This window comes from Blastomyces dermatitidis (genome assembly GCF_000003525.1).
Source record: "Blastomyces dermatitidis ER-3 genomic scaffold supercont1.3, whole genome shotgun sequence".
NCBI classification, from domain to species: Eukaryota; Fungi; Ascomycota; class Eurotiomycetes; order Onygenales; family Ajellomycetaceae; genus Blastomyces; species Blastomyces dermatitidis.
The window spans coordinates 5716885-5743544 of NW_025544776.1; the positions used below are offsets into that span (position 1 = coordinate 5716885).

The following is a 26660-nucleotide window of genomic DNA, read 5'->3' on the forward strand; positions in this document are numbered from 1 at the left end:
TGCGGTTACGGTACGATGCATAAATAAGGTATGCCGTGCATTCTCCTGAATTTTGCTCCATTATTGTCTAGCGAGGTCAAAGCGCAGGACCGGACCAGAACTGCCACTACATTATGTATCTGTTGTCCAAAGAATGAAAAGCAACTCCCATCAGGTAAATTCAACATTCACTTTGGCCACCGAGCTAGAACGATGCATGCCCTCAGACCGAGACTGCGTCATGCTGTTGTGAACCGACGTTGCGCACGTTTTCGATGTTGTTACTATTCTTAGCTAACCCGCCCCGAGTTACAACTATGATTTAATGTGATGAACTGTGCCGTGCGCATCATGCATCAATGAGATGTATGGTACAGAAAATCTAAATGGGCAAATGAATGTGACCCTGGCGCATGAGATGCAGTGTAGGAAGACAGAGAAAACTCTCCCCTCATGCCAATAACACGGCGGCAGCATTTAAATATACGGTTAAGGGATTGACTCGGTTGCACATACATGTATGAATATAAGGAGATAAGACTCTGATGAATCGGTCGGGGGAGTAGCTTGGCAGAGAGAAATGCAAGGAATCAAATAAACGATCAGGGAGAGCAGTCATCGATATCCCTTGTGAATGAAACGTCGGAGAAACCGATGAGGCTGAAATCGATTCTGGAGAGAAATAATGTAATCAGATCCGAAGCTGAGGCCATTTGATACGAATTTAAGGGAGATACAGTCTAAATGTAGGAGACGATATCCAAGCCAAATTGGGGCATGTCTTGCGCCGTACGAATTAAGGTATCCCAAATTGACAACACTTATTACCAGTAGAGAAATCTAAGGAACAGTGAAAGTAAAAAACCAGGTACCCCTTACTCCACATACTTTCAGAGCCTGAGGGGTTTGAAGAGGGATCCGTGACGGAATTGAACTTATCACTTATCAGTTGGCCAGAGGAATTAAAGTTTACCAGAAAATCAAGTCTATGGACAGTGTAGTGTGGAAGAATTATAGAGACGCGGCAAAGTGCAAAAGAAAAAGAAAAACGGAAAAGAGACTAAATTAGGAAAGATGTGGAGGTAAAAAAACCAATTCAAGGAACGAGAATACGAAGAGACAATAATAATGAAATCATGGCTGCATGCGGATGTTATTTTCATCATCAACATGTCTGAAACATGCATGGCGCTTGGGACAACTTGGTGCATGCAGCCGGTGCCTGTGCTGCCTCCTGGGTGCACAAAATTAGAGTGAACCATATCAAACAATAATAAATAAAGCAAACATAACACGCAGAGTGCAAGCTTTCCTCGTTCTGAGCGCCTATTACCCAAATATCGAATTTTGCTGAGACAAAAACAATCTAAATAAAACAAACATTGCCTGCCCTTTTGGGTGGCATATCATCGAGTACTTCCAAAGGGAACCATTTTCTTCCATCCTCGTGGCGATGAAGGTTCAAACTCGCTTTTGCCTGTGGGTGATTTGGCATCAACTGCCTTTTCCACATCCCTATCGAACGGCGGCAGCATTTCTTTCCCCCGTCCCCGCCTGTCGGTGGATCCATCGGACTTAATCTGCTGTGAAGCTTCTTTTGGCTTCTTCTGGTTTGGGTCCGTATCCTGAGCAGGAATGCGCATGGATACGTCGCGATTCCTTGGTTTACTTGAACTGGGCGCGGTTGAAAATCGTCGTGGTGTCATTGGTGCCGCAAGGCGTTTTGCTGATCGGCGTATTGAGGCACGAACTTCCCATGATCGCTTCTTAGCAATATAGAAGAGGATCGCGGATGTTACTAGGACCGTGTTAACCACCAACGAGAATAGGCCCGAATTTTATTTGATGTTGTCACTTACACCCTAGAATAACAACGATACCTACAATCACAACTATTGCGATTATGCCACCCTGGGAGATGTTGAAAGATCCACCGCTAGATTGAGCCCAATCTCTATCTGTCTCAACATCGCCGACGCTGCCTGGGATAATTTCCATCTCACGTTTTACGACGCGATACCGTGCACCCCAATTTTCAGATGTGGCTTGGTGGGAAGTAAAGCTGTAGCCGTAAGACATGGGGGCTATTGTCGTCCAAATAAGAAGGAATATAAATTGACGAAGATGGATAACGTCCATTTGAATAGACGACTGAGTCAAGCTTGGATTTGAATGCTCATGGGAGACGTAAGTGGTAGCCAGTGATGAGAAGAATAAGCTCCTACAAAAATCAAAAATAATAGTAGCTGGTGGCTACCCCTGTGGCATGGAGGTAGATGAGAAATATGGTAAATGAAGAATAACTATAATCAAATGCATCCCGCAGGGGAAGGAGGTTTCCCAGTATATAAAACCCTCAAGTGCGGGCTAACTTGGCACAGCTTTTGGGCCGAAGTTGAGAGCGTACCCCTTCCCCCAGATTCTTGAAGAATTTCGAGTGGACCATACACTCCATGATAGGCGATATGTGTGCGGATTGGTATGCTCATCCTGGGCGGTTCTGGCAATGTCCTGAATCTCTATTCGAGCTTTCCCAGAGCACAGCAAGCTAAAGCATCGTGGAGACTCCGTGCGATCGTTTGTATGGCCAAGTTAGCGCTTGCTCTGTTGCAAAGTTAAAGTTTCATGGCCCAATGATTATGAAGAAACGCCAGGATTTGACACGGTCTGCCACGCTAGGCCGATGGCCAAGGCAGCCAGGGGTGATTCACAATGCAATCACACAACATCTTCAGATGTTCTCACATCAGTTATCACAATTCAATCACGCAAGAATGTGCAACCCCAGTGAGCTTCTGTTGATGATGTTGATCATTCCCATGCGAATGCCAAAATGCCTAGCTAACTTACAAACTATCATGAAGTTAGGGCCTCATGTAAACAGCCATCACAAAAATCATGTCCGTCTGACTTGTTGATCCTGAGGGGGTTTGTGCTGGAGTGTGAGCCGTTCGGTGGCCGTGCAAAATGGGTTGCATTTTGTTTGAATCATATAATAACATTGCCCAATGATCGTTTCTGTCAGCGATAACAACTTTTTAAGTTTCCCAACACCACTCGAACTCTTGGATCTGTTCAGACTACGGAGTACAGAGAGTACTCTTTGGATAAAACCCATCGAAACTTCCGTCTGGTTTTGGCGCTTCGCCAGACACGAGATGTTCGGGTGGTGAGCTGGGCATTGCTACTACGGATGGCCTTACTATACAAGCCCTTCGTGAGGCGGCTACCTGCGAAGGTAGTTTTATTGGGGCAAGTGAACATCGGCTCATCCGGGTTGCCAAATCTGCTGGTCGAAGCGCGGTTGCGCCATCTTGAAAGATTGCCCCAAACCTGCTTCAAACATCAAGAGATATGCCAAGGGACATTTGAACTGGCCTCATCTTAGAGGCTCAGACGGTTTCCAGGTTGGTGAACGATTCACGCAGTATTTCCAATCAGGGTATTCTAGTTTTCCCATGCATCTTCAGATGGCATTAATGATGAGTTTTGGCGACGACGGATTTGACTGCGAGGAGGCTCTGCGAAACCTGCCGGATCGGGCAAGCCTCATAAGAGCCTCCTTAACGTCATCTCTTCCAAGGTTTGACCTCACCTCTTTGACCTCACCTCACCTCTGTTTTATCCTCGTCCTCTTTCACCAGGACCCTCTGCTGTTGCGAAGAGCACGATTGAGGGAAGTCTGTGCCATCAGAGGGACATAATCGTCGGTTCAGTTCGTTGGTTTTATATCCTTTAGCCCAGTCGTTCGAGCTACATTACTCCCCTGGCACTTGCTGGTTTCACTGAGAGATTTCTTTCATGTAGGATTGACTTCTCCTATACATTCCCGATACAGTGAAACAGCATAGGTCCAAGTGCAGATTAGTCCTAGATTAATAGAGCTGTCCCTTCTGCAGTCTACCTTCATACGTCTATGATGAACCCCCCTTGGTAATATGACTTCTAACCCCCTAGGTCCATTAGGCGAGTGCCGTACGATGGGGGAGGATCTGTTTTCTGTGAATCTCCCCAGTGATGAAGCTGGCCTCTCCCCCACATCTAAGAAGATTCTCGAGAAATGTGCTATTCCCGTTACCCCTGTTTCCCTGAATAGTTGTTTCCAAATTACCCCAACTTTGATATCTCGGCCTCCGAATTCTGACCTCGAGACGGGGGAGTTTAACTTCCATTTTGCGAAACCCAAGCTTCCAACTCCCAATTTCACGTCAAGGTTAAAAGCCAAACCTGCTGGAAGCATCTTAGCCTCTGCAAGTAACCAAAAGGTCATTGTTAATCCCTCGGGGACAAATTGTCCTGATTCTAATTGTACCGAATCGAGCTCAAGGTCAGTACTATTTTTCCGGCAGAATGGACGCGAGTTAATTCTAGTTTAGTGGAACTTCCGCGCTTTCGAAAGATAGTGCTATCAATAGCGGACAGGTCTCCCCAACAAAATCTCCGATCACTCATGACACTGCTGAAAGAACCTGTGGGCCGACTGCTGGGATCCATCGTTCTTCAAAAGAAACTGGCCACTCCTTAGAAATTGGAGATCGAGCTGATAGCCAGTCAGAAAACGATGCATTGGAGAAGGACAGCAATTTAGCTAGTAAGCCCACTTATAATATTCTGTTTAATGGGCAATATTGATTTGTTAACAGCGAATCATACCCAGTCGGCGCAATCACCTGTAAGTAATAATTTCTATGCCAAATACCTTCACATGAGGCTACTCTGTTTGGTTCATGTTGCTGTTATAGCTTTCATGTTTAAATTTTCCCTCCCAACTGCCCCCGTTGGTGTTCTGTGTAGTCTTGCTTCTCAATATACTTCTATTGCGAATTTAGCTTGCTTTGCCCATAAACTGAAGATTCTAACAACTTAAAGAATCAAGATCCTACTGGGCCAATCCCTAATACCGATAACTGTAACTCGCCAGCAAGCGCCAGAAGTCACAGCGGGAATCCCAAACTTACTCCTCCACGACCATCAGCCATGAAGGCTACACCGCAACCGAAGTTAATGGTGAATTCGAAAGTCACAAAACATCCGATGTCTGCGAAGTCAGTGGTCAATGGCGTGGCTACCAAGCAAGTTACACTCCAGAAAGGATCTTCATCTGCATTTCAACCATCGGAGGAGGACCTTTTTTACATGTTGATCCGTAAGCTCAAAAAGAGGGATGAGATGGAAGCAGAAGCTACGGCCATGAAGGAGAGAATGAAAGATGAAATGCTTGCACTAACTCGAACAAATGATGATTTGCGCTCCAGGTTGCGGGAGTCGCAGATTTCTGGTAAAAGTCAGCAAGAACGGCTTAACGCTAGCAATTCACTTGTTGAACGATGGAAGACAAAGTTTAGTAAGCTACGGACGTTTGTCACCAGTGTTGGGAGTGATTTTGAGTCTCTCCGGAAAGAAGGACAAATTCTCAAATCTACGCAAGAGTCTTTGCTTCAAGAGAAAAATCAAATTCATGAAACCTTGAAACAAATGAGTGACAGTACTGGCTCATTGAAAACACGCTGGAGCCAACATCGTGCAACTATTGTTGGAGTACGACAGGAATTCAACACTCTAGAGAAATCTCTGCTCACAGCGACTACCAGAGTGACGGAGACCGAGAAGCTCCTTTCCAGGGAGAGGAATCATGTCGCTACTCTGGAAAACTACATAAAGAATCATTCGGATAGACATCATAAGCAGGCCTTAGACATCGATGAAAGGCAATCTCAGATGATAAAAAAGATAGATACGATCCACAAGCATATTGAAAGCTGGAATTCCGCACAGTCTTCCATCAAGGATGAACTGGAGTCTGGGTTTACTTCATGCATGTCGTTATTGAAATCGCTCAGCCAGCAACAAACCTTGAAACCTCAAGACCTAGAAAAGGTAGATTGTGCAATTAGGGATCTTTCTATGCAGTAAGTTCATCTCTCCTCCTGGAAGCGTTAATGGAGTATGCTAACGGCATGGTAGGCTTCATGTTTCCATTGAAGCGTCGAAAAAGAATATGGAGGTAGCATTCGATTTGCACACGAACTACGGACAACGGGTGTCAAGCCAGCTGACGGGGTTAGAGACGGCCGTAAAATCAAACACAGAAGTCGTTTGTCAACTCGCAGAAGCTCGTGAATTGCACGGAAACCTTCAGGAAAAGCTGAATGCGGCTGACAAGAGCTTGCATATGGTGTCTGCAGATCGCGACAGACTCAAGTCTCAAGAAGCATCCCTACAACGACGTATTCGAGACCTCGAAATTGAGATTTCATCGCTACAAAAGAATAAAATTGAGGATGCTCAGTTCAGGGATGCCGACATGTCGTCGGAGCTTCAGATCCAGCTGGAGGCAACTTCAGCCTCCCTTACCGAAGTGTCAAATGAGCTCAAAGAGAAACAAAGCGAAATAAGCGACTTGGAACTAAAGCTGACGGATACAATTGAAAGGCTAGCAGCTGCAGAAAGCGAGATAGCGGGCCTCACAAGCGAAAGGCTTAAGATTCGCGACGAGGCCCAAAAGACAGAACACAGAGTCAGAGAAGAACTAACAAGGGCAAATTTGGCAGCGAAAGATCAGCACAGGGCATGGTTCGAACAGGAACGGCATAAACTCAAGCGCGAAAAGATTTTGGCCGAAAAAAGTGCCCAAAAAGTGGCCGAGGAGCTAAACTCCGTGAAAATTTCGTTGGTACTGTATACTAAAATGATATATATTTTTTTCCTGGTTACTGATAGTGTCGTAGGAAGCTGCGGAGAAGGGCAATCACGAGTTAGTTGCAAAGGTATGTCCGTTTAATCCCAATTCCTCACCGCTAAATATATTGATGATCCGTAGATGAGCCAACAGCAGTCGGAAATCGATAGCCTGAAAATGACAGCATCGAAGAGGGATTCGAATATCGCCGCGGAAATGGATGAGGTAAATATGCTTCATGCATCCACCATACAAGAGCTACAGAGCGCGCAATGGCAACTTGAGGCTGCAACAAAGGAGAAAGAAGAGCTGAGGCACCAACTATCCGAATTACGCATGAACCTGGCGACCCTGCAAGAGCAGGAACCCTTACAGGAGACAGTAGAGGTCCTTCAGTATGAAATTGCAGAGAAGGATATAAACCTTCTTTCATTGAAGGAAGAATTGTCAAAATCCGAAGAGAATAATAAGACGATCTCTCAGTTGCAGCAAGAGGTGGCTGATAAATCAGCTGAAATCGCCATACTGCGCGAGAGGCTGGATAATCAATTGACTTCGGTCACTACAATAGGGGAATCGCTTAAGGAGAAGAATAACGAACTTATCATCCTTGAGCAGAAAATGGAGGCCTTTGGAAAATTATCTGCTGAAACGTCCGCACTAAAACGCGATATCGAACAAAGGGACAATGAACTTGCAGAGCTCCGATCTCGAGTCCAAGAATCCAACGTTATTTTCAAAAACACGGAAAGCATTCTAAGGCAGCTTGGAATCATTGGGACTATGGAATCGCTGAGAGATTACTCAAACGTACTACAGTCACGATTGAAGATGATGGCAGGTTCTCTTGATGGACGACAGCCAAAAGAGCCTATAGAATCAGGGCTCCATATACCTATGAGGATCTCATCAAAGCGGCAAAGAACAAGCAGGAAACGCAGTATGTCGTCCACTCATGCTGAATGCGCGAGACCCGGTTCTTCTAGCAGAGAGCGCCAAACAACTGAGATAGTTTATCGGACACGGAGCACTCGGGAAATTATATCCCCAACGCTTAAGACCCCTTCACGAGGTAAAAATGCCAATAGTGGGCTTCCTACGACCTCCACATCATTTATCAGGCCATTCTCCCGACTGCAAAACGAAACAACCCCGGCTATTTATCCTGGAGAGCAAATGTCTCCCGTACTAGAATTCACAGATCTGAACGCATTGTTCCCAACAACACCTATGAATGCCAAAAATGTTGGTTCTAATCAAGCACGAATGGCAGCAGCTCAAAACTCCCTACCCAGTGACAAAGTTATCCTTCCTTGTGAAGTGGCTAGAACAAAGGAGCGAAGCGCTCTGTGCGTTTCGGATGCAGTCAATGATGCTATATGCACATCTCGCCGTGATAAAGAATGCGAGCAATCTAGGGGTTCTATAGAGGCCGAAGCTCCTCATGAGGCTACAGGAAATGAGCCTGCCGCAGCAGCCAGCACCCCTAACAAATGTAGGATTGATAATAACCTCGAGGTTCAAGACAATCCTTGCTCTCCGCCAAAGACAATCGCTCGTACGTTGAAAAGAAAAAAAATGTCTGAGGACGAAATGCATACAATGGTAAGCGGTCCCCAAGTTTTCGTTTTCCTTACATTAGAAGAAAGGGACAAGTGGTTATTGAACATAGTCTAACAGCAGGGTAAGAAGGTTGCAAGCCAGAAATCCCCGGAAAAGCTCCCTCGCACAGGAATCCTTAAGGATACGACAAAGCCAACCTCATCTACGATAGAGACTGTAGTGGAAACTCCACCACATGAGAACAGCGGGGAAACCCCGATGGGTGCAAGTCCTAAAATAACTTTTAGACGCCCCTCCCGAAAATCTAAGTATTTTAATCCAACAAACAGCCCGGCGGCTTCGATTACCGCCATGGGAGGACGATGTGGGAGTACAACCAAAAAATCTCATCCACCAGCCGGGCGTGTTAGAGAAAGACCTCGTCGGAGACAGAGAGGTAAAGTTAAAACTCCCATCGTCGCCCGCAACGAGATGCTAATTTCATCAGTAGGTGATCTGTACCACAACAGATTCTCCCAGAAACCCCCCGGATAAAAAAGGGCAATTACAGTGTGAAGCACGGATTCCTCCGTCCGGAATCGAACTGTGCCTCTCTCTACTTATATATTTATGGAATGTCAAAGTGGTTGAATGAGGAGGAGTTAGATAAACTGTCGATATCTTTACTGATGTGTAAGTTAGCGGATACATATTTTGCAGCGGTCTGCAATCCGTTCTTTTCGGGAGACTTGATCAGAGGAAAACCAGCTAGCTTCGCAATTTCGAAGGGGAATTCAGCAAGATGTCGTAAACATGTATCGGGTAGTTAATATTTTCAATCCACATAATCTATTATGTTAAAAACGCCTTGGATGCAAGATAAAGACGTCTAAGAAGGGGGAGGTGCAATGTACAACCGAATTTTCGCCAAATAAATATCCGGAAATCCCAACGGTGCCAACAGTATCGCACAAACATATACTCGTACACAGATATGGGCCTTCTCTAACCATAAATGCACATTCAATCCGGACTAGGCCCTCTAGGGATGGCTTGAGTAATATAACTCACTCGTTTCCCAACCGAAATAGAGACAAGGAAAGCAGAGAAACAGGCTACATCAAATGATGCAACGTGCGGCATTTCATCCATTTCAATATATCCCGCCACACCAACCACTGCCAATGCAATGATGAACCATCGATTTGGTGACATGGGCGTCCATTACCGACCGGGTATGCATACTCGAAAACCGCAAAGGGGTCGATTTCTTTCGATGAGTTTATTTTCCGCGCTTCGCCTCCAGAAACAGCACTTTCTTTTTCACCACCGGGTCATACTTTAGCATGCTGAGGGGTCTGCTGGTACGCGGCCGGACGAGCGTTCGGTAGTAGCCAGTCATCGCCATGCTGATGAGCCGGACGGCGATGGTGCGCGACTTAGCTATTTCACAGCACAAGAAACGAATTAGAATATTGACATTTCATAAATTTGGGGATCTTGCCCTCTCAAGGCCAGTAGATCTAGACTGGTAGTGTGTTAAGCTGAGGGAGGTGATTTCTCCATACCTTTCTTAGCCATCTTGCGGGACCTTCAGGATTTGCCGATCTTGGGTCGGGATGTAGGGACTCCGGATAGAAATGAGCCCGCGAATAACGCTCAATCGAGGTGGAACAGCAAAGCAAATATTGGGGCCTCGGAGGCTGCGCTTCTCTGAGGGATTGGCTTCGTTGGCTGCGCAAAGCACTGTTTAAAGATTCGATGCGCTGTTGACGATATATTGGAGAGGATTTGGAAATCACGTGAAAGATATGAGCGCGCTAAACAGATGAAGACTAGTATTAAACTTTAAACTTTATTTTCAGGCCTGACCTGACAGCGTGGCGGTGGGAGGGTTGTTCTCGCACAAAGAAAGATAAGGCCCCGCATCGAGGCTCCGTGAAAAATACCACCGTTGGTCCCGCTTCCCCTCTTAAGATGCAGAGAATTTGGTGTGGGTGGAATGCAGTGGCGCGCCTAATCATAAGGCGCTTTTCTTTCGCAGCCTGCACGGCCTAACGCAGGTTGCATGACGGAGGCTGACAGCCCCGACCCGCTTTCTGGCAGTGGTCTGGACATTTTTCGTTTTGAGTCACAAAGGGAGATTTTTTTATTGCCAGGTCGTTGCTTTGTTCGGAGGATATCGATGGATATCCACAGAAGCTTGACTTTGTGGAATGCCTCCTCGCTTGCGAAAGATCCCCTTGCGTCCTGTGTTTCCTGCGCTTTTTCTTCCAGGTCGTTCAATACTAATTATCAACTAACCACTAAATCATTGGGGAGGACGGCATCAACTCCTCCTTGAACAAATCATTAGAAAATAGGGCTTCCCGGTGGTCTCTCGTAATATGTCTGCCATATTGAATTTGTTATTTATCCAACCAAAGTCGACACGGATAACCCTCATTGCCTCTCCCGCTGCTGTAGACGGATAGCTGCATATAGGGCTGTGCGTAGGTTTACTAGTAACTTCCTGCATATTGAGAACATCTCCTCTGGTTCTTGCGTCCCCATGAGAGCTTTCACGAACCGTACCCAGTTCGGTGACATACTCACTTGTCCGGAAAGCCCATTCGGGAAGCGCCAGAAACGGAGGTAGATATCCAAGCTCCGTGCTCTAGTTGGGTAAAAGTAACTCTAGGAAACTTCATAAAGGCTTCCTGCTATAGGAACATCTTTGCGCCTGGATATCAGTGTCAGGTTACGCCGTTTGCCCCAAGCAGGGCTCGGTGAAGTAGTAGGGCATCGAAACCCCACGTGATTACGGCCTCGCACCCGTGGACGCACTACAGAAGAATGGATGTATACATACACCTTGTGGATGGGATGGGTAGTTAATTATAATAATTATGATAGTAGGAAAGAAAATAATTCCCAAGTGCACACACACCCAGGCCATATCCAAATACCTCGCCAGCTGAACGAATGCAAAGTGCGAATAGCCATATGACTCCTACCACCAAAACAGTCGGAAACCAAATCCGCACCCCAAAAGGGAAACCGATAGCCCAATCATGTCATGCTGCCAAGAGTAAGAGTCCGCGCATGAGCAGAAGAACAGATTTCGTGCTGAGGTGGGTGTGGACGTTTTGGTGATAGTGTGAAGGTACTGGGTTCGTAGGAGCCTACAAGGGGGGAGGGGAAAGATCTTGGCAGGCCTTTTGGAGATTTTGAATGTTCCTTGGCTCTCTTTTTCTTCCTTTTCCTCCTTTCTTAGAGGCTTGAAGTTGGTTTCTGCTCTTTCTTGGGGGCCTCAGGGATTTTAAAAAAAATAAGTTACAAAATAATACAGATGCCTGTTTGGCGGTGTGGTTTGAAGTCAAGGAATGAGACTTTTTAGGTGGTTAAAGGCTTTGTGACGCGGAAAAGTTCCTTGATTGGCTTAACTATCTAATTTTTTATATTTTCCTTTTCTCCCATTTTGCTCATACTTTTCTCCTAAGGGATGAAACTAGCTCAGGCGATTCAAACATAAATGGGGACGTCAAAAAAAGTGGTGTTAACAATGCATGAATAGAAGTCAAGGATGGAAAAGAAAATAAAACAAGAATCAAACAATCAAAAAAGTACAAAAAAGAGCTCTATCGCTGGGGGCTCTTGGGCTGTCGTGACAGTACCATTGTAAGACCTCAGTGAGAGCACCAAGTATTGTCTTCCATCCGCTCCATCTCTTCCATTTCGATGCTTTCCTCGTTCCTCCGACTCACCAATCCATTAGTACCGATATGCCTATTCCGGGGTTGTTGGGGCTTGTGCAAGTGTTTAGTGCTGGGGGATTCGCTGGAATAATTGCATGCTTCATCACAGTCCTTGTCCCGACCTATCCTGTGGCTTTGCCGCCATGATGTTGTGAATTGCGATGTACTAGTGCATGTTCCCTGTGTTTGTCGCGTGATTCAGTCGGGGCCCCGAAGGCGGGGGGCGGTGGTTGTCGCAAGGTCTGTGGGAATATATATTCAGTTGCCATGGGCTGAAATTCAGGTTTAACGTATGTACGTGGGCAGTGGGGTTATTCGATATGAGTAAATCTGCATTCGTATGGCGTTATTGTTCTTCAACGCAGGTAGGTGTTTGGGATGCGAACCCTCTGGGAGGAGGCCGGTGAGGTCTGTCGACTGAGGTCAAGACTGTAGAGCGTCCCACGGCGATAGACGTATAAGCCATTGCGAGAGAGGTTCAGGCTGCTGTGGGGGGTAACAGTGGTAGGTATGGTTCGTCGGTGAACTACGCGCGGTTGCTCTTGAACGGGTTCGGCAACTGGCTTGGGGTTGTGAACGACGACCGGTGCGGTCTGTCTACGAGTAGGTATAATAAGGCCCTTATCGAGCGCGTTGAGCAAGTCGTGCACCACTTGGCAATCACTGGGGATCTGAACCTGGATATAACGGCCGTATTCACGGTCAACCAAGGAGTATGGTTTTCCGCATTTTTGGTACACGTATTGCAATAGACTAGTCGCATAAAGATTCCCACGGCTGCAGAGGGGTCTCCCACTGCAGAAAGTCTCGTACGGGCGACTGCAAGCGGGGCAGCGAAGAGCATGTTGTGAGAATCGCTCCATCACATATTTTTCGTCATCTCGGGGCGCGCGAGACAGGACCGGGCGCTCAGCGCCAATCTCACGAACGAGAGAAGGCATAGTGTAACGTCGATGACGAGGGAAGTAGTTGTGCGGTGGTGTAAGCGGACTGAGAATATGGGCCCCAATATAGCGAGTGGGGTTATGGTAGGTGGGAAGAGGGTACCGAGGAGAAGACACTATGACAAGCACACTGGCAAAGGATAGTATGCTACAATATAGAAGATAAACAAGACGAGAACGGAGTTGAGGAGGAAAAAGGAAGAGAGATCAAACGGGGGAATAGGAGTCTTATATGTTGTTTGGGAGAGATGCTCTGGATTGGTGTGTATGATTGGAGAGGGGGGAGGGGAGGAAGAGGATGCCGATCTAGATATATAACTTTTCTGCGCCAAAGCACTGACCAGCGCCAGACCGGGAATAGATGCCGCTAATTCTAGCGGTAACGAGCACAGGGTCATCGACCGGGAGGGAGCTAAGGGTAACACTAAGTTGACCGGGGTTGTGTGGGCCTGCCTTGGGGAGAAAACGAGCGAATACCAGCTTTGATGGTATACTGTAACTAACCGGCGATACGGGCAGCAAAATCGATGCGTATCGTAATATACACTGAATCCACGATGTAAAATTACATAGGCAGCACTGCCCGCACCCAGAACAGCGTCCGCCATGATCTAGATGAAAGGAAGTTTTGAACTCCTGTGGCTGAATTGTCTCGACTCTTCCCTATAGCTAGTGGTCGTGCCTATAGCGAGGAGGGGCTTCCAGGGCGGCTTATGCTGCCGCTTCCTTAGTCGGGACGCGGGGGTAGGGGAGAAGATAATGATGACGAGACAGACGGTTTGGTTTTCCGAAGAGTAGCGGCTGTGAATGCCGACGTCAATAAAAAAAGAAAATCATCAGATGTCATCGCTATTATGAGCTCGTCTAAACCCCCCCTCCCCGCTCGTTGTGTGTCTAACAGCCATCTGCTGGCAACACGTCTTCACTGTCAACAGTAAGGTTAAATTCTTTATTAGACAAAATCAGATGTATGAAGTAGAGGGTGAACATGACACATTTCTCAGCGTTGCCAGACTCCCGCTTGTCGGCATGCATCTGTCATATGGACAGACAGTTCACATTGTCCAATCAGGCAGAAAGGAATGGCAAGATGGGTGGTGAGAAACCAGGATATGACTCAATTTAGCATATCCCTCGGCGCGGAGGTTGGCCTTAGCTGCAGGTTTGAGAAAATCGTCTACCCTATAGACTATGGACGGATGGGAGAAAAGGGGGGGGGTGGGGAGGAGGAGGAGGAGAAGGAAAACGAGGGTCGTGCATATAAGAGCGCTAACACCACGCACCCAAATCAGCCACACGAACCCTGGTCGGCATCAGTGGCATGAAAACTGTGGCTTGAACACATTCCTTCGAACAAAGGTTGGCTCAACCTGCTGTGCACCGCCTCAGTTCGTGTTCCGCTTGGGGGTCATCAATAATGCCACAGGCCAGGTCCCTTTGATTATGTCGCGAGCTAGAGGACCAATCCTCTGTGAGTGCTGTTGATGTCCAACGCTGTCTTATCGCGAGCGCAATATGTTTATCCTTATCAGGCAGTCCCCACGCTTGCTTGGCGAATTATCCCCTTTCATACACTGTCGACAGCGTCGCGCAAGGGCAACACGGCATACGCCCACGCAGACATATCTCAACAGCGGCCAATACAGTCTATATCATTGCGGATGATTTGTTCTCTCCTTCGAACCTCCAACTCAAAAAACAAATCGTCATTGATCACACGGGTCTTCTCCTGCCCCTTGTTATGGACACTGGATACTGTTGTGTTGACATCATCGTTGTTCTTCTGGGGGAGTTGATAGGCTGTGTTCTTGTTTGGCGACCAGGGGGGACTGCGGCGGCTAATGATGTCATTGCCCTGAACCCTAACCAGCCGCATCCAAACAAAGGAAAACGCCTGACCTAAACGGGGCTAGGCGCTGGGGGAAGATCAGCCTCACGCGGCACTATGCCCGATCTGTGAGCTCCTTGTATCATCAACCGCCAACGTCAGTTCTTCTTCTCGGGCATTTTCAACCACAACATCCCCCTCCTGTTCATGCGGTCCAATCCCAGTGGCATTTTATTGACGATGTCGTGCTGTATTTGCTGTTACGCTATGCCATGCATTTCTATTTCAACCAACTGAGATTGCACTGGTTGGGGATTGACGATACCATAGCATTTCCCTAGCACTCTCATCTGTGTCTCTATCCCCAACCGCTCTCCTGTCTACTTAATACAGAATGATAAACTTATGGTATTAACCGTGACGTTTTGAAAAACGATTATGCAGCATTTCTATTTTGATTTCTGTTTACTCTGTTCTGCTGTTCAATTTTTTCTCCGCATAGATGTGATTTAACACATTCCTCCTTTGTCGCAAGGTCCGATATGGTTGCTGACCATTCGTTTTACCACCTTCAATATCTAATCTCTCTCTCTTTTTCTTTCAGTTGCTCCTTTCATTCTTGAAGTCCGCCACTCCTCTGAGGCAGTGCTGAATGAACCTCAGTTTTATCACCTTTTAGTTATCAATTGCCGCACCTAGGTAGGCATCCCATTCGGTTTAACCGGGCTCGGACTCTAGCTCAACACTCAGTTTCCCTGTTTATTTAGTGCCCTTTTCTTTTCGGCCATGGATGCGGAAAGACTGCATACCACCTCTTTAAATGGAGGGTGGGGTTCTTTGGAATATGCACTATGACAAGAGATATACGACAGTTATTGGCCCCCATTTCTTATCCACTGCCAATTCGCCACCCTTTTACATGGGCAACCCCAAATCCTAAGTTATGGCGCTAGAGTTAGGTTCTCCTTCAGCTGGCGTTGGCCAACTTGGTGTCCAACTTCCCTCTGTTCTCACACTTTTGTCACCTCCCTAGCCTGCAAAACTCACTCCTTTAGGCAACATCCATATACTTCATACCTGCGATAGTGTCTTCGGAGTGCTGAGTGTCAGCTGGGTTGGGCTTCCGGTACATGTCCGGCTTTGTCAATTCTTTTCAGGCGAACATCCCCTGCAATCCATTTCGCGGACATTGTCTAAGAGTCACTTTCCCCAGTGTGGGTTACTGCAACAGTATACCTGTCAACCGACCACACCATTAGGAAACTCCTGGCCAGGGCATCACCTGCTAGCCTCGATCTAAAGACGACGATGATCGTCTGCCCGGCTTGATTCCCCCGGATATCTGTCGCTCTCATCAAAGATTCATTGCAATCCCTCCTGATAATGATCGTGTTGTATACCTTTACTGTCATTCCCCCCCCCCCTGGGTGTGGCGATCCGTGACGCATGATCTCATGAGCCTAGTTGAAGGAACGTTCCCTTACCAGCGTTAGGCTCCCATTACGGGCACAATACACTAGAACATGCCCAACAGCCAGCTTCCGAGGATCGCTCTTTGTCTGTTTCCCTTCTCAAACAGCCGTGGCTTCATTACCCCAGTGCCAGAGGTGACGGCTTTTGGTTTTGGCAATACGGCATCTCAAGTCCTGGAGACAAAGGAAAGCATTATTTGCCACTTTTAACGAGATCGTCGTCTGTGCCTTGGTGGCAATGAGGAATCCACGCTCCAAATCGGGGGTGCGGAACTATCACTAGCAGGAGGGGAGGTTTCGAGCCTCATTACTTCCCTGCTTAGCGTCTCCCTTGCTACTACATCTGTATGGTACATTTGGAGTCTACAAAGCTCCCTCTGTTTCTATCGGTAACGTATTTTCGCCCTTCCCTGTCTGAAGGTCACTTCCCTTCTATCTTCCCAACCCCTTTCACTATTTACCAACAACCTGCCCCATGCCCGTGAGTATCAGCATACACTGCGGTAGAATGGTAAACTGTCGCCCTGCGGACATATTGCAGCTCACAGGCAGTCGTGACTGCCATTTCATGTTACCCGTTTTGTGACGTAGCGAGTCGCGGCTCGGCAGAAATATCATTCCACAGGGATCTCTTGTGTCTGATACAAGACCCATATTATTCATTATTGCATACCAGCAACTATTGTGAATAGTGCGAAGCGGACACTCATGATGCCTAGTGGCGCTTCCATCATTATTCCTGGAGGACTACCCTATGGCACAGACTTATTCTGCTCTATCAACCTTACGTCAATATCAATCCCGCATATCAGTATTTTCGGCCGTTATCTCTTCCGCTAAGTACGTATTGGTCGTAGGCTGTTTTCTTTTATCACACGGACGTGACATTGAATTACATCTGCCTTCGAACCCGTGTCGGACTAAGTTCCTATTGGATGCAATATACGGAGATATGTGATGCTGCCGTCGACCGCGCAGGCGCAATTCGGTTGTAAGTGAGCCTATTATTTGCCACCAATGATGAGAATCACGTCAATTATACCAACCCCCTGCCCATAAAATGGGATGTGAAACGCATCCTTTGACTTCGGGGTTCACCTGAGTATCTCAGCACGGAGGTGGTATTTCATCACATGTGTTATTCTCAATAATATCTGTTGACGCTATACTTACTTCTAGCGGAAAGCCTCAGGAGTACGAGCAGAACGATCCTCCAGTGCTGAGAGGGGCCAGGGCACCGTTTTACGGCACAAATTCCTCTCCTCAGCTCTCCAGAAGCGCATGGATTTGGGGTTAAAAAACGTGAAGTGTAGGTTTTTGCCAAAGGGATCGCTGTCTTTGCTACCAAAACCCTTAAACATGGGGCTGCTATTGAGGACATGAGCAAGCATACCAGGGGCCCCCTCCTTCCCCGGCGAGCTCTGGAGGCATTTCGCTCGCACCGATTATATTCCTATTGACTATAGTGTCATCCAACGGTTGCAGAGGGCCCCTTTGGGCAATTCCTAGATGTGCTAATGCCCAACTTTTGGGTCAGACTCTTCTTACCCTCTCCGCTCCTCCCTCTCCCCCTCCCCCCTGCCCCCTGCCCCCTGGTATGCAAGAGTGACAGATTTCCACGAAAGTGTTGCGCACTGTCATTGAGTGACTTAGTGAAACTTTTATATAAATAAATGCATGCGTATATTTTCAGCCGAATAATCAAATGCAGAATTGAATGAAATATCGAACGGTGGATAGAGAGACAGCAACAAACAATGCTGGATGATAGCACTGATTTATGCAAGACCTCTTGACATAGTTGTAATATGCAATATGAGAGTTTTCTCTATTTTTGGTACCAGTGCCAAAACCGGATGAGAATAACTATGATGTGTCGACGAGATGTGATGAAATAGCTGAGGTTGGTGGTATGTCGATGCTGGCTGTTGCTCGTAATTAGTAGCAGTAACAAATAATAGGGGTTATGGTTGTTAACATGCTCTATTAACTAACGATGAAGTTACGGTATTAGGATTACAGACATCAGACAGAGAAATAAGTTACATACATACATAACACAGCGTTTTCCCTAAGTATATAACTATGGGTAGTTACCGTACAGTACATGTAAAATTACTATTCTTGGACAATGAATTACCTCCACAGATCCTGCCTTTTGTGTCAATATCAAGATTATACCTTGGAAGAGGGGATATTTTCTTCTTTGCAACTAATGAATTTCTCCTAATCATGCCGGGAATAAGTTATGGTGTACATCAAACTTGTCAAACCTCTGCTCAATGTTCGCCCGCCCGGTTTGGGCTGGCCACGGGTGACCTTTCGGGCATTCGCTAGTATTCATACCGGTGCTATGAATAAAGAAGACAACAATTGTTCCAAGAGAGGAGGGGTGGAGGTAGATCTTCGCATGCCATTATGTCGCAGCGTTGACATTGAGGGGCTTTCTATCCCTCAACTACACAAATGTCTCGAGAGCAGGAAGTTCTCGGTTTATGACCTGACAGCGTGCTACTTGGAGAGAATCAGGCGCGTCAATCGAGTCTTAAAGTAAGTTTTCTCCTTTTGTAATAGAAAGGTGACGGGCAGCACAATGTATTTCGACTAATTCTGATGACTATTTTCGAATCTAGAGCTGTAATTGAAGTCAATCCCGATGCTCTAGACATTGCTATGATGATGGATCGCGAAAGGGAGCAGAGGAGAAATCATGGACTACTCCATGGGATTCCATTTCTTGTTAAGGATGTATGTTTTACATCCATCTCCGTTTTGTTGTCGGGAATAACATTTGATTGTCACCTCGTACATTCGAATCTATTTTTACCCGCAAGGGACGGTCTGGTTCTAATGACATGTAGACCATGGGTACGAAGGACAAGATGCAAACGACTGCTGGCTCCTCTGGTATGTTATAGAGGCTACTCAGATTTTACGCTTTACATCTAAACATCTTAAACCTCTTACTCATCCCTACAATGATTTACAGTGCTAGTAGGGACTGTCGTCCCGGAAGACGCACACGTCGTGTCTCTCCTCCGGAGAGCTGGTGCCGTCTTACTCGGGCATGCCAATTTGTCCGAGTGGGCATCAATGAGATCAACGTACTAGTGAGGCGAAGCCGAAACCTCAATTGAGAAAACGGTGCCGAAGATTTCGCTAACAGTTGTGAAGCTCGGAAGGCTATTCCTCTCGAGGCGGCCAATGCCGGAACCCTTATAACCTTGCCGAACATCCAGGGGGTTCCAGTTGTGGAAGTGCAGTTGCTGTCGCATCAAACATGTGCGCTTTCAGCCTAGGCACTGAGACTGATGGAAGCGTGAGCTGAGTTGTTCTATACGCTGACAATGGCAAGGACAATGATTGGATATTAATGAATACTCAATGCAGATAATGGTGCCCGCTGATCGCAATGGAATTGTTGGCATTAAACCGACGGTTGGACTGACTTGTGGTAAGGGCGTTATTCCCGAATCACACAGTCTTGATAGTGTTGGCACGTTTGGGAGAACAGTGCTGGATGCGGCAATTGCTTTAGATGGCATTGTCGATTCGCCTACTGGCGCCCGTCTTGATATCCGTAAGTCTCTAATTATTTCAGGCCACAGTTGCAGTGGGGTTGCCACCACAAGATTGACAACCTTCATTCAAACTGTATCGTCTACAGGTAGCTTTCCAACCGCCCCATTTGTATCATTTGTTTCCGGGAAGGAAGCCCTTCGAGGAGCTCAATTTGGATTACCCTGGAAGGGAGTATGGGAAAAGGTCAAGCAGAAAGAAACGGCTAGAAAGCAATATCAGATTTTTGGACAGGTAATAGAGCGCATAAGAGGAGCCGGAGCAAATGTCATTGAGTATACCGATTTCCCAAGCGCGGAGGAAATTATCCCACCAGGTGGATGGGACTGGTAATTTTTCACCCTATCCCTTCCCTTTGTTTTCCAGTCCAGCTGGATCATATTCTAACAAATAAATATCCACAAAAGGGACTATCCCACCAAGCAAGGCCACCCAGAGCAATCGCAATTCACTGTAGTGAAGACGGAATTTTACAATGATTTGAAGACCTATCTCAGCAACCTCGCTGCCAACCCCAACAATATCAGAAGTTTAGACGATGTGGTCAAGTACAATGCAACGCATGCTGAGAAAGAAGGCGGGCGCCCAGGTGTCCATCCTGCATGGCCATCTGGACAGGACAGCTTCGAAATGAGTTTGGAAACTGGAGGAGTCATGGATGAGACCTATCACCATGCCCTGGCCTATATCCGCCGAAAATCTAGAGAAGAGGGCATTGATGCAGCTTTGTCAAGGGGGGATGGCAGGCAGCTTGATGGGTTACTAGTCCCGCTTCAAGCTGATAGCGGCGTTGGATGTCAAGTAGCTGCCAAAGCTGGTATTTATTAACCCTTCCATCCCCATGTGGCTTTGGTAGGTTGGGGTTTCGCCTCGGTGTTTTAATCCAATACCTATGTACAGGATACCCGATGATCACGATTCCTGTTGGCATCGCTACCGGCGAGAACGGTAAGATTTGGGGTTTTTTTTTTTTTTTTTTTTTTTTTTTTTTTTTTTTTTTTTCTCGTTTACCAGTTTATTTACCCTTGTTCCGCTGTTTATCGTAAGTGCGATCACGAAGGGTCCTATTCTAACGCTCATCTTGCAGAAATTCCGTTCGGTATTGGAATAATTCAGACCGCATGGCGGGAAGATAAACTCATCAAGTATGGATCCGCCATTGAGGACCTCTTGGCTCTGAAATTAAAGCCTACCTTTATGAATATCGATGCGGATAATTATATGTATATTGGGGCCCCTCCAGAGTCCTAAATTTACAACCGTTTACAAAAACACTAGGGTAGTTTTTACCGGCGTATTGGGCATACAACGGATAGAAAATTTCTATTGGGTTCCTGGGTTGATGTGGGACATGAGATGAATGGAAATCAGAATCGGAAAGCGAAAACATTATGAATAGGCAAAAAAGGGGATAATAGAGTAAAACTAACCGTTGAACATCGACTCTTTGGCGCGCACCCAAACCCCAATTGTATTATATCGACATAGAAGAGAAAAGAATATCTATTAAAAAAAAAAAAAAAAAAAAAAAAAAAAAAAAAAAAAATCAGAAATTTAAGAAGAATGCCATGAAAAACAGAGGAAATTGAGCAAATGAGAAGCCCATGATATAGCAAGTAAAATACTCCAGAAATAGAAAGAGGATATCCAAAATGACACAGAACACCCCAAACTACAATGTATAAGACAATACCTCCTGCCCCTTGACCGCAGTCATGATATGCCAGGGTAGTGGTAAATTACCTTGAACATGAACGATACCCCTCACCCTCGCCAAAGTTATGAGTTCTCTATACATACGCAGGATATCCTTCAACAAATGGTCGATCGGTCGTCGTGAATTAGTGTAAATTACATTAACAGTCATTACCGCCTGTCCGTCCGTGTCGCTGGTCCCTGAACGCCGGAGTAGGTACCCGCTTGCAAGCGCGGGCTGGTATTTCGTGAGGGAATAGGAGCTGTTGAGTCTGTGGGAGAGTGTTACGCCCCAGGTTTCGTCTGATTTGTCGATGAGAATCGTATCTTGGTCTGAATCGGTGGTTAGCTGTTGTGGTTGTTGTTGTGGTGGGGTCGCTTGCTGTTGGTCCGCGAACATGGGTGTAGTTGCTGTCGGAGGAGTGGCTGCAGGGCCTGATGGATCAGGAGACGGTACAGGTCGGGGGGTAGATCCTGGTGTTACAGTTGACAGGCCGTTCTGGGTTGGTTGTTGGCTTAGAGCGCTGAATTGAAGTGGGGATGATGGGAGTCTGAGGGACAAGCCGGGTTTTGTGTTGACGCTGACGATGCCCAATTCGACTTTGATGGCTTTGTGGCGATTGTACTGATCCAGTAGAGATTTCCACACTTACAGAACTTTGAGTTAGCCACGAGTGCATATCGTGTGATTGTGTAGACAGGATACTTACTATCAATCTCCTCAGAATCGACTGGCTCATCTTTCACAATGATCAATCGCCAATGTGAAGATGACATGTCCATAATATCCTTGGTCGTCTCCCAAATTTGTGTTCGGATTTCTGATATAGGCCTGGAGACTGGAGAATTTCGCTCTCGAAGACAATACGAAAGAGCGGTTTGGTGCCGACCACTATTGTCTGTCCATGCCGCTGTTACCCAGCGTTGGTCGACACTTTGTGAGTAAGCAACATGGAGGCATTTGGCTTCTTCTACCGGTGTTATGGATTCCGGCGCCAGTCGAAACGGCACCACTTTTGGAACGGGTTCCGCAAGCACGAGAGGAGGGGCGCACCCCAACCAGTCTGAAGATCTATCCTTTGGTGGGCAGCGAGAATAAACCTCAAGTGCCAAGCGGAGATAATCTGTCTGAGTGGGCACAACTAAGGAATCAGGTGACGCAATGAATTCCAATGGAATTATTTGAAGAACAAGCTCGTTGAGACGTCGAGTGTGCTGCCTGTCAGCATCACCAACATATTTGTGAAATAGTCGTAAAAATGCCGAACAAATGTCTACGATAGCCGCATCATAGACGAAAGGATTTATGATGTATATCACCACATTTTCGTCACTTGCTAATATGTTTGATAAAGCGCTTCCTAGAAAAACGGTTAGATAAGGGATAAGGCCAGCATTACTCGAGGAAGATTGTACCCTTACCAAGGATTTCGCACGAAACATTTAATGCATGCATGAGGGAAGCGTAATCCTGGTCACTAGCAGCATTTAAACTCCATGGGACTAGTCCGTTGGCCTTTTTTGGGCGAGAATGGCTTCCAAAATTGCCGCTAGAATATACCAGGGTCAATCTCTCCATGAATGCATCCGCTGCCTCACTGACATTTGGGGGGTAAATACAAAAGGGTATGATATTCTTTTCCCCTTGGAGTGGCTCTAGTCCAAATGTCTCCCAGAAGCCGATGGCAGGCGGTAAAATTTCCAAATAGCTGTTTCCGCGGTGAACTTTAACATGAGGGGAGGATATCTTGTATATAGAACCGGGAATACTTGGCCTGATAGAAGGGACTTCTTTCCGCGGATTAGAGCCGTCTTCCAAAGTTGTGTAACTTCTCAAATCCAATTTAGACATGTGACCCAAGCCATCGGTGTTGTCAAATAAACTTTGTGACAGTACATCGTCCCAGTCCACCCATTCCGGCATATATAAATCATCATGGACATGACAGAAGCTTGATTGAGTAACTTGGTCAACAACCAACTGCGCTGTCTGGAGGAGATCTTCTCTTCGCGAAAACACTGGAAACACGTCGTTTTGTATTCTGGAAAAGTATCCCGCTAATGGCCAGTCGACTGCTCCAGAGATGAAAATACTTAATAACGCGAGTTCATGTTCATTAAGGGTCCCATTGTCCACATCAGAGGCTTGTGTAAGCCTTTCTAAATGTGATGGCGTAGAATTTCCACCACCTTCAGAATCACGCTTTCTCTTCGAGTGAAATTGTATAATATGCGGTGAACTTGCGTTCGATCCACGATCTGTGTCGCTGTCATAATCGCTTGAACCATAGGATGATGTTGATGGGGATTGTAAGTCTATCTCTGGGGCGTTATCAGAGACAAGAGGGCCAGATGATGTATGGATTGACGGAGGTTTCGGTCTGACATTCTTTCCTTTTTGTGGAAAGCCAATCGTTGGGATATCAGATGGATAGCTTCGCAAGTTACGTGTTATATGTTGACTTCCAGGGGTGAACCAAAATCTTCCATCCATTCTATATTTTTTGTCCGAGGTCCACAGTGTCGGCTGAAATATGACGGGACTATACTGATTCTTTGCTGGACACGATTTAGAGATCTTTGAATTCAATGGTTTCGAAGGTAGAGGTGACGATACGTCAGGAGACAAGATCTTTTTGATTTGAACCGGGCTAAGAGGCGGACTCATTGGCCGCCTCCTGAGGCCATCTGTTAGAATAAGCTGACGGGGCTGAGTAATTCCCTCGGATATTTGACCCTCGGCTGCGGTTGTATTCAAGGGGCTGACGCCAGAGTGTTTGATTCTGCCATTCCCGTTTTTAGTTGTTATGAGGTGACCCTGATTAGTGTTTGATGGGTTAGGTTCTGCTATCGACATTGCAGTATTAGAATTATATGGTGTAGCTAAATTCGATTCGGCATGTTGTTGCGCTAACTCTGGTTCCTCGGTTTGCATATCAAGATTGTCGGTCAGTCCAGTAAAGTCGGGTTCATCGAAAAAGTTAAAATCTGCCTCCGTAATGCCCTTGGTGTCGAAGTTCGCGACATCCATATCCCCAAAAAATTCTTCGTCAGCCGCAGTATCATAAAGACCCGATCCAATTCCAAGTTCGGATGACGCCGGGTCCAAGGCGGTTGGCAAAATCTCTGAATTCCCACGAAAATATGTTGTGGGTCCACCCGCCTCGTTATAGATTGATTCAGTTTGGGTAGGTGCGTAACTTAATGTGTCAATGGTAGATGTTCCAAGTCTCTCAGATATGCTGCCTGCTCCCATATATTGGGCGAGTGCACCACCTGGTGGGGTGGGATATACAGCGCTCGCAAGTTGTGCTTCTGGCATGTTAATAGTCCTTGCTAAGCTTTCTGGCATGTCTGAACGGTCAAGTCTCAGGGGAGATGGTTCTGAGCGTTTGAGCTGTTGGTTTTCGAGCCCACTTTGATCGTCCGAGGATTTATGTTTATCGATGGGTTGGCTGATCCGACAAACCTCTTTGACCCATCTTTCCGCGAATTGCAATGGGCTCTCAGATTGGCCGGAGAAGAACTCAGTGGGATTGGCAGGGGCGGTCAACTTAGACCGCGACCTAGTGAAACATAGTCTTCCGGGCCATAAAATTCGGATAAAAGGAGACGATTTTTGGTGATTCAACGCTGATTTGGAAAACAGGTCACAAAACGGTCGGTCTGATACGTTAACTTCGACTTCAACCCAAAACTCCGATTCCGGGTTGTTTAGGTGCAGGCCAAACATTTTGAGCCATTCAGACACATTTTTCTTCCATTCTCGTTTATTAGCATTTATTTTGTCAGCTGGCAGTTCAGCATGGTGTGGAGTGGTTCCCATAGGATCTGGGGAAACCACATTTGATAGACTCGATTGATATTCGCTAGTCGACGTGAGCCTACACAGCGTCCCTGAAGGCGCTAGCCAGACATCATCGTTCAGGCGGGTAGCAATTATATCAGATTCTGAATCATGATGTAACTGCTCCAATCCGGGCTGCGGGAGAGTGCTAAGGGAGATAACGAGTCTACCTTTAGATGTCAGGTTTATATCAAGGGTGGAAAGGAATGGTGTAGACTTTCGCGCAAGTGGTGAATCCTCTCCGCCTTGATACTCGTTCTCATTGAGAGAAGCGTAGAGAGTTCGAGTCCCAAGTGGAACTACCTTTTGTTGTCTTGTGAATTGGAGGGTGACAGTTTTGGAAATAGAAGATAAAAGAGCCTCATGGAAAGCAGAATAAGTTGCAAGGTTTTGCAACTGTGAATATTCACCGACGTGAGGTGATAACCTATTCTGCGTTGCCGCACCGTTAAAAATGCTGGAACTAGGACCAGATAGTAGATGCTGTTTGATCTCCGCTGCTGTGTTAACACCAGATGCGACGTCTGATTCATGAAATTAGTGTGTGCCATATGTAAAACGCAATAGATATGGAAATTATACTTAGGAATGTTGCATTCCCAGCAACAATCAGACCCTCGCGAGGCTGGTGGTTCCCTGACGCCCGCGCCAGGGCATCAAAGTCTGGGCTGGCGGAAAATATCCATAATTCGGGTCTATCAGCCAACTGTGAAACAAGACAGCCTGCATTTCGCAAGGCAAATAAGGAACTCCATATTTCGTTTGAGTTCCTCAGAGTTGAGCTTTCCACGGGCCCAAACTGTGACCCGTCCGATTCCGGTGCTACTATGGAGTAGATTCTCCAGAATATATCGAAGAAGTCGTCCTTCCCGTGACTATTAGTAAACATAGAACAACAGGCGCAGCCTACAATTTCACTTACAATAACTCGGAAGTTTGTGAGCGCACCTGCTGGGAAATCCATGAGGGGCAAGTCCCTGGAGACGTTGGGAAAAACCCTCAGTTGGCCAACGGCATAGAAAGGCTTTCATGGAGTAATACCACTAGGTCAAGATGCATATCGAAAGTATGATAATGATGCATACACTAAGCTTAGGGTCAAATACTCTGCTGGGTTAGACGGCGATCTATACAGATCGGGCCTGTCGTGGTTTGTTGGATATTGTGGAAGGATGCCAAGCCGCGCAAAATTGAAGTGACGATAGAGACAGTCTTTATATGGGACCGGCAACAGACATATTGGATGTGGAAATCCTATGCAATAGAAGAGGTGGCCTTGAACATGGTCCATTTCTTCCATAGACGCAACAACCCGGTTGCGGGTTTGATATTGAACGGAGATTCCCCAGAGCATCAAA

General features: G+C 46.5%; 6 protein-coding genes across 11 annotated transcripts; 3 read left to right on the forward strand and 3 right to left on the reverse strand.

Moving 5' to 3' along the window:
• Positions 1-25: 25 nt before the first annotated feature.
• Positions 26-2962, reverse strand: BDCG_03415 (uncharacterized protein). Its single transcript, XM_045419012.1, has 2 exons — positions 1839-2962; positions 26-1777 (listed from the first exon to the last, which is right to left on the reverse strand). The coding sequence occupies exons 1-2, from the start codon at positions 2116-2118 to the stop codon at positions 1386-1388; spliced, it is 672 nt and encodes a 223-aa protein (XP_045275454.1). The 5' UTR covers positions 2119-2962; the 3' UTR covers positions 26-1385.
• On the forward strand, positions 2677-9420 carry BDCG_03416 (the record flags this gene model as incomplete). 5 transcript variants are annotated; one of them, XM_045419017.1, is made up of 10 exons in its annotated part: positions 2677-2766; positions 2844-4306; positions 4356-4570; positions 4623-4651; positions 4849-5888; positions 5944-6652; positions 6708-6746; positions 6800-8263; positions 8331-8657; positions 8712-9420. In XM_045419017.1, the coding sequence occupies exons 2-9, from the start codon at positions 3918-3920 to the stop codon at positions 8430-8432; spliced, it is 3987 nt and encodes a 1328-aa protein (XP_045280434.1). In that variant the 5' UTR covers positions 2677-2766; positions 2844-3917. The 5 variants fall into 5 exon arrangements, with proteins under 5 accessions (XP_045280434.1, XP_045280430.1, XP_045280433.1 ...); XM_045419013.1 differs by having other exon boundaries at positions 8339-8657; XM_045419016.1 differs by having other exon boundaries at positions 8348-8657.
• A 2042-nt stretch (positions 9421-11462) lies between these two features.
• On the reverse strand, positions 11463-14645 carry BDCG_03418 (uncharacterized protein). Its single transcript, XM_045419018.1, has one exon. The coding sequence runs from the start codon at positions 12876-12878 to the stop codon at positions 12294-12296; it is 585 nt and encodes a 194-aa protein (XP_045275455.1). The 5' UTR covers positions 12879-14645; the 3' UTR covers positions 11463-12293.
• Positions 13964-15050, forward strand: BDCG_03419 (uncharacterized protein; the record flags this gene model as incomplete). The annotated part of the gene is made up of 3 exons (XM_045419019.1): positions 13964-14043; positions 14174-14352; positions 14752-15050. 3 exons carry the CDS (start codon positions 13964-13966, stop codon positions 15048-15050), a joined length of 558 nt encoding a protein of 185 aa, XP_045275456.1.
• Positions 15051-18334: 3284 nt separating this feature from the next.
• BDCG_03421 lies at positions 18335-21411 on the forward strand. Of its 2 annotated transcripts, XM_045419020.1 has the most exons (10): positions 18335-18731; positions 18815-18929; positions 19043-19088; positions 19171-19291; positions 19356-19500; positions 19572-19761; positions 19849-20089; positions 20168-20577; positions 20661-20708; positions 20848-21411. In XM_045419020.1, the coding sequence occupies exons 1-10, from the start codon at positions 18430-18432 to the stop codon at positions 21009-21011; spliced, it is 1782 nt and encodes a 593-aa protein (XP_045280435.1). In that variant the 5' UTR covers positions 18335-18429; the 3' UTR covers positions 21012-21411. The 2 variants fall into 2 exon arrangements, with proteins under 2 accessions (XP_045280435.1, XP_045280436.1); XM_045419021.1 differs by having other exon boundaries at positions 20168-20708; positions 20848-21346.
• On the reverse strand, positions 21299-26636 carry BDCG_03422 (uncharacterized protein). The gene is made up of 5 exons (XM_045419022.1): positions 26225-26636; positions 25885-26167; positions 22878-25826; positions 22166-22816; positions 21299-22103 (listed from the first exon to the last, which is right to left on the reverse strand). Exons 1-5 carry the CDS (start codon positions 26264-26266, stop codon positions 21433-21435), a joined length of 4596 nt encoding a protein of 1531 aa, XP_045275457.1. The 5' UTR covers positions 26267-26636; the 3' UTR covers positions 21299-21432.
• Between the last annotated feature and the right edge of the window lie 24 nt (positions 26637-26660).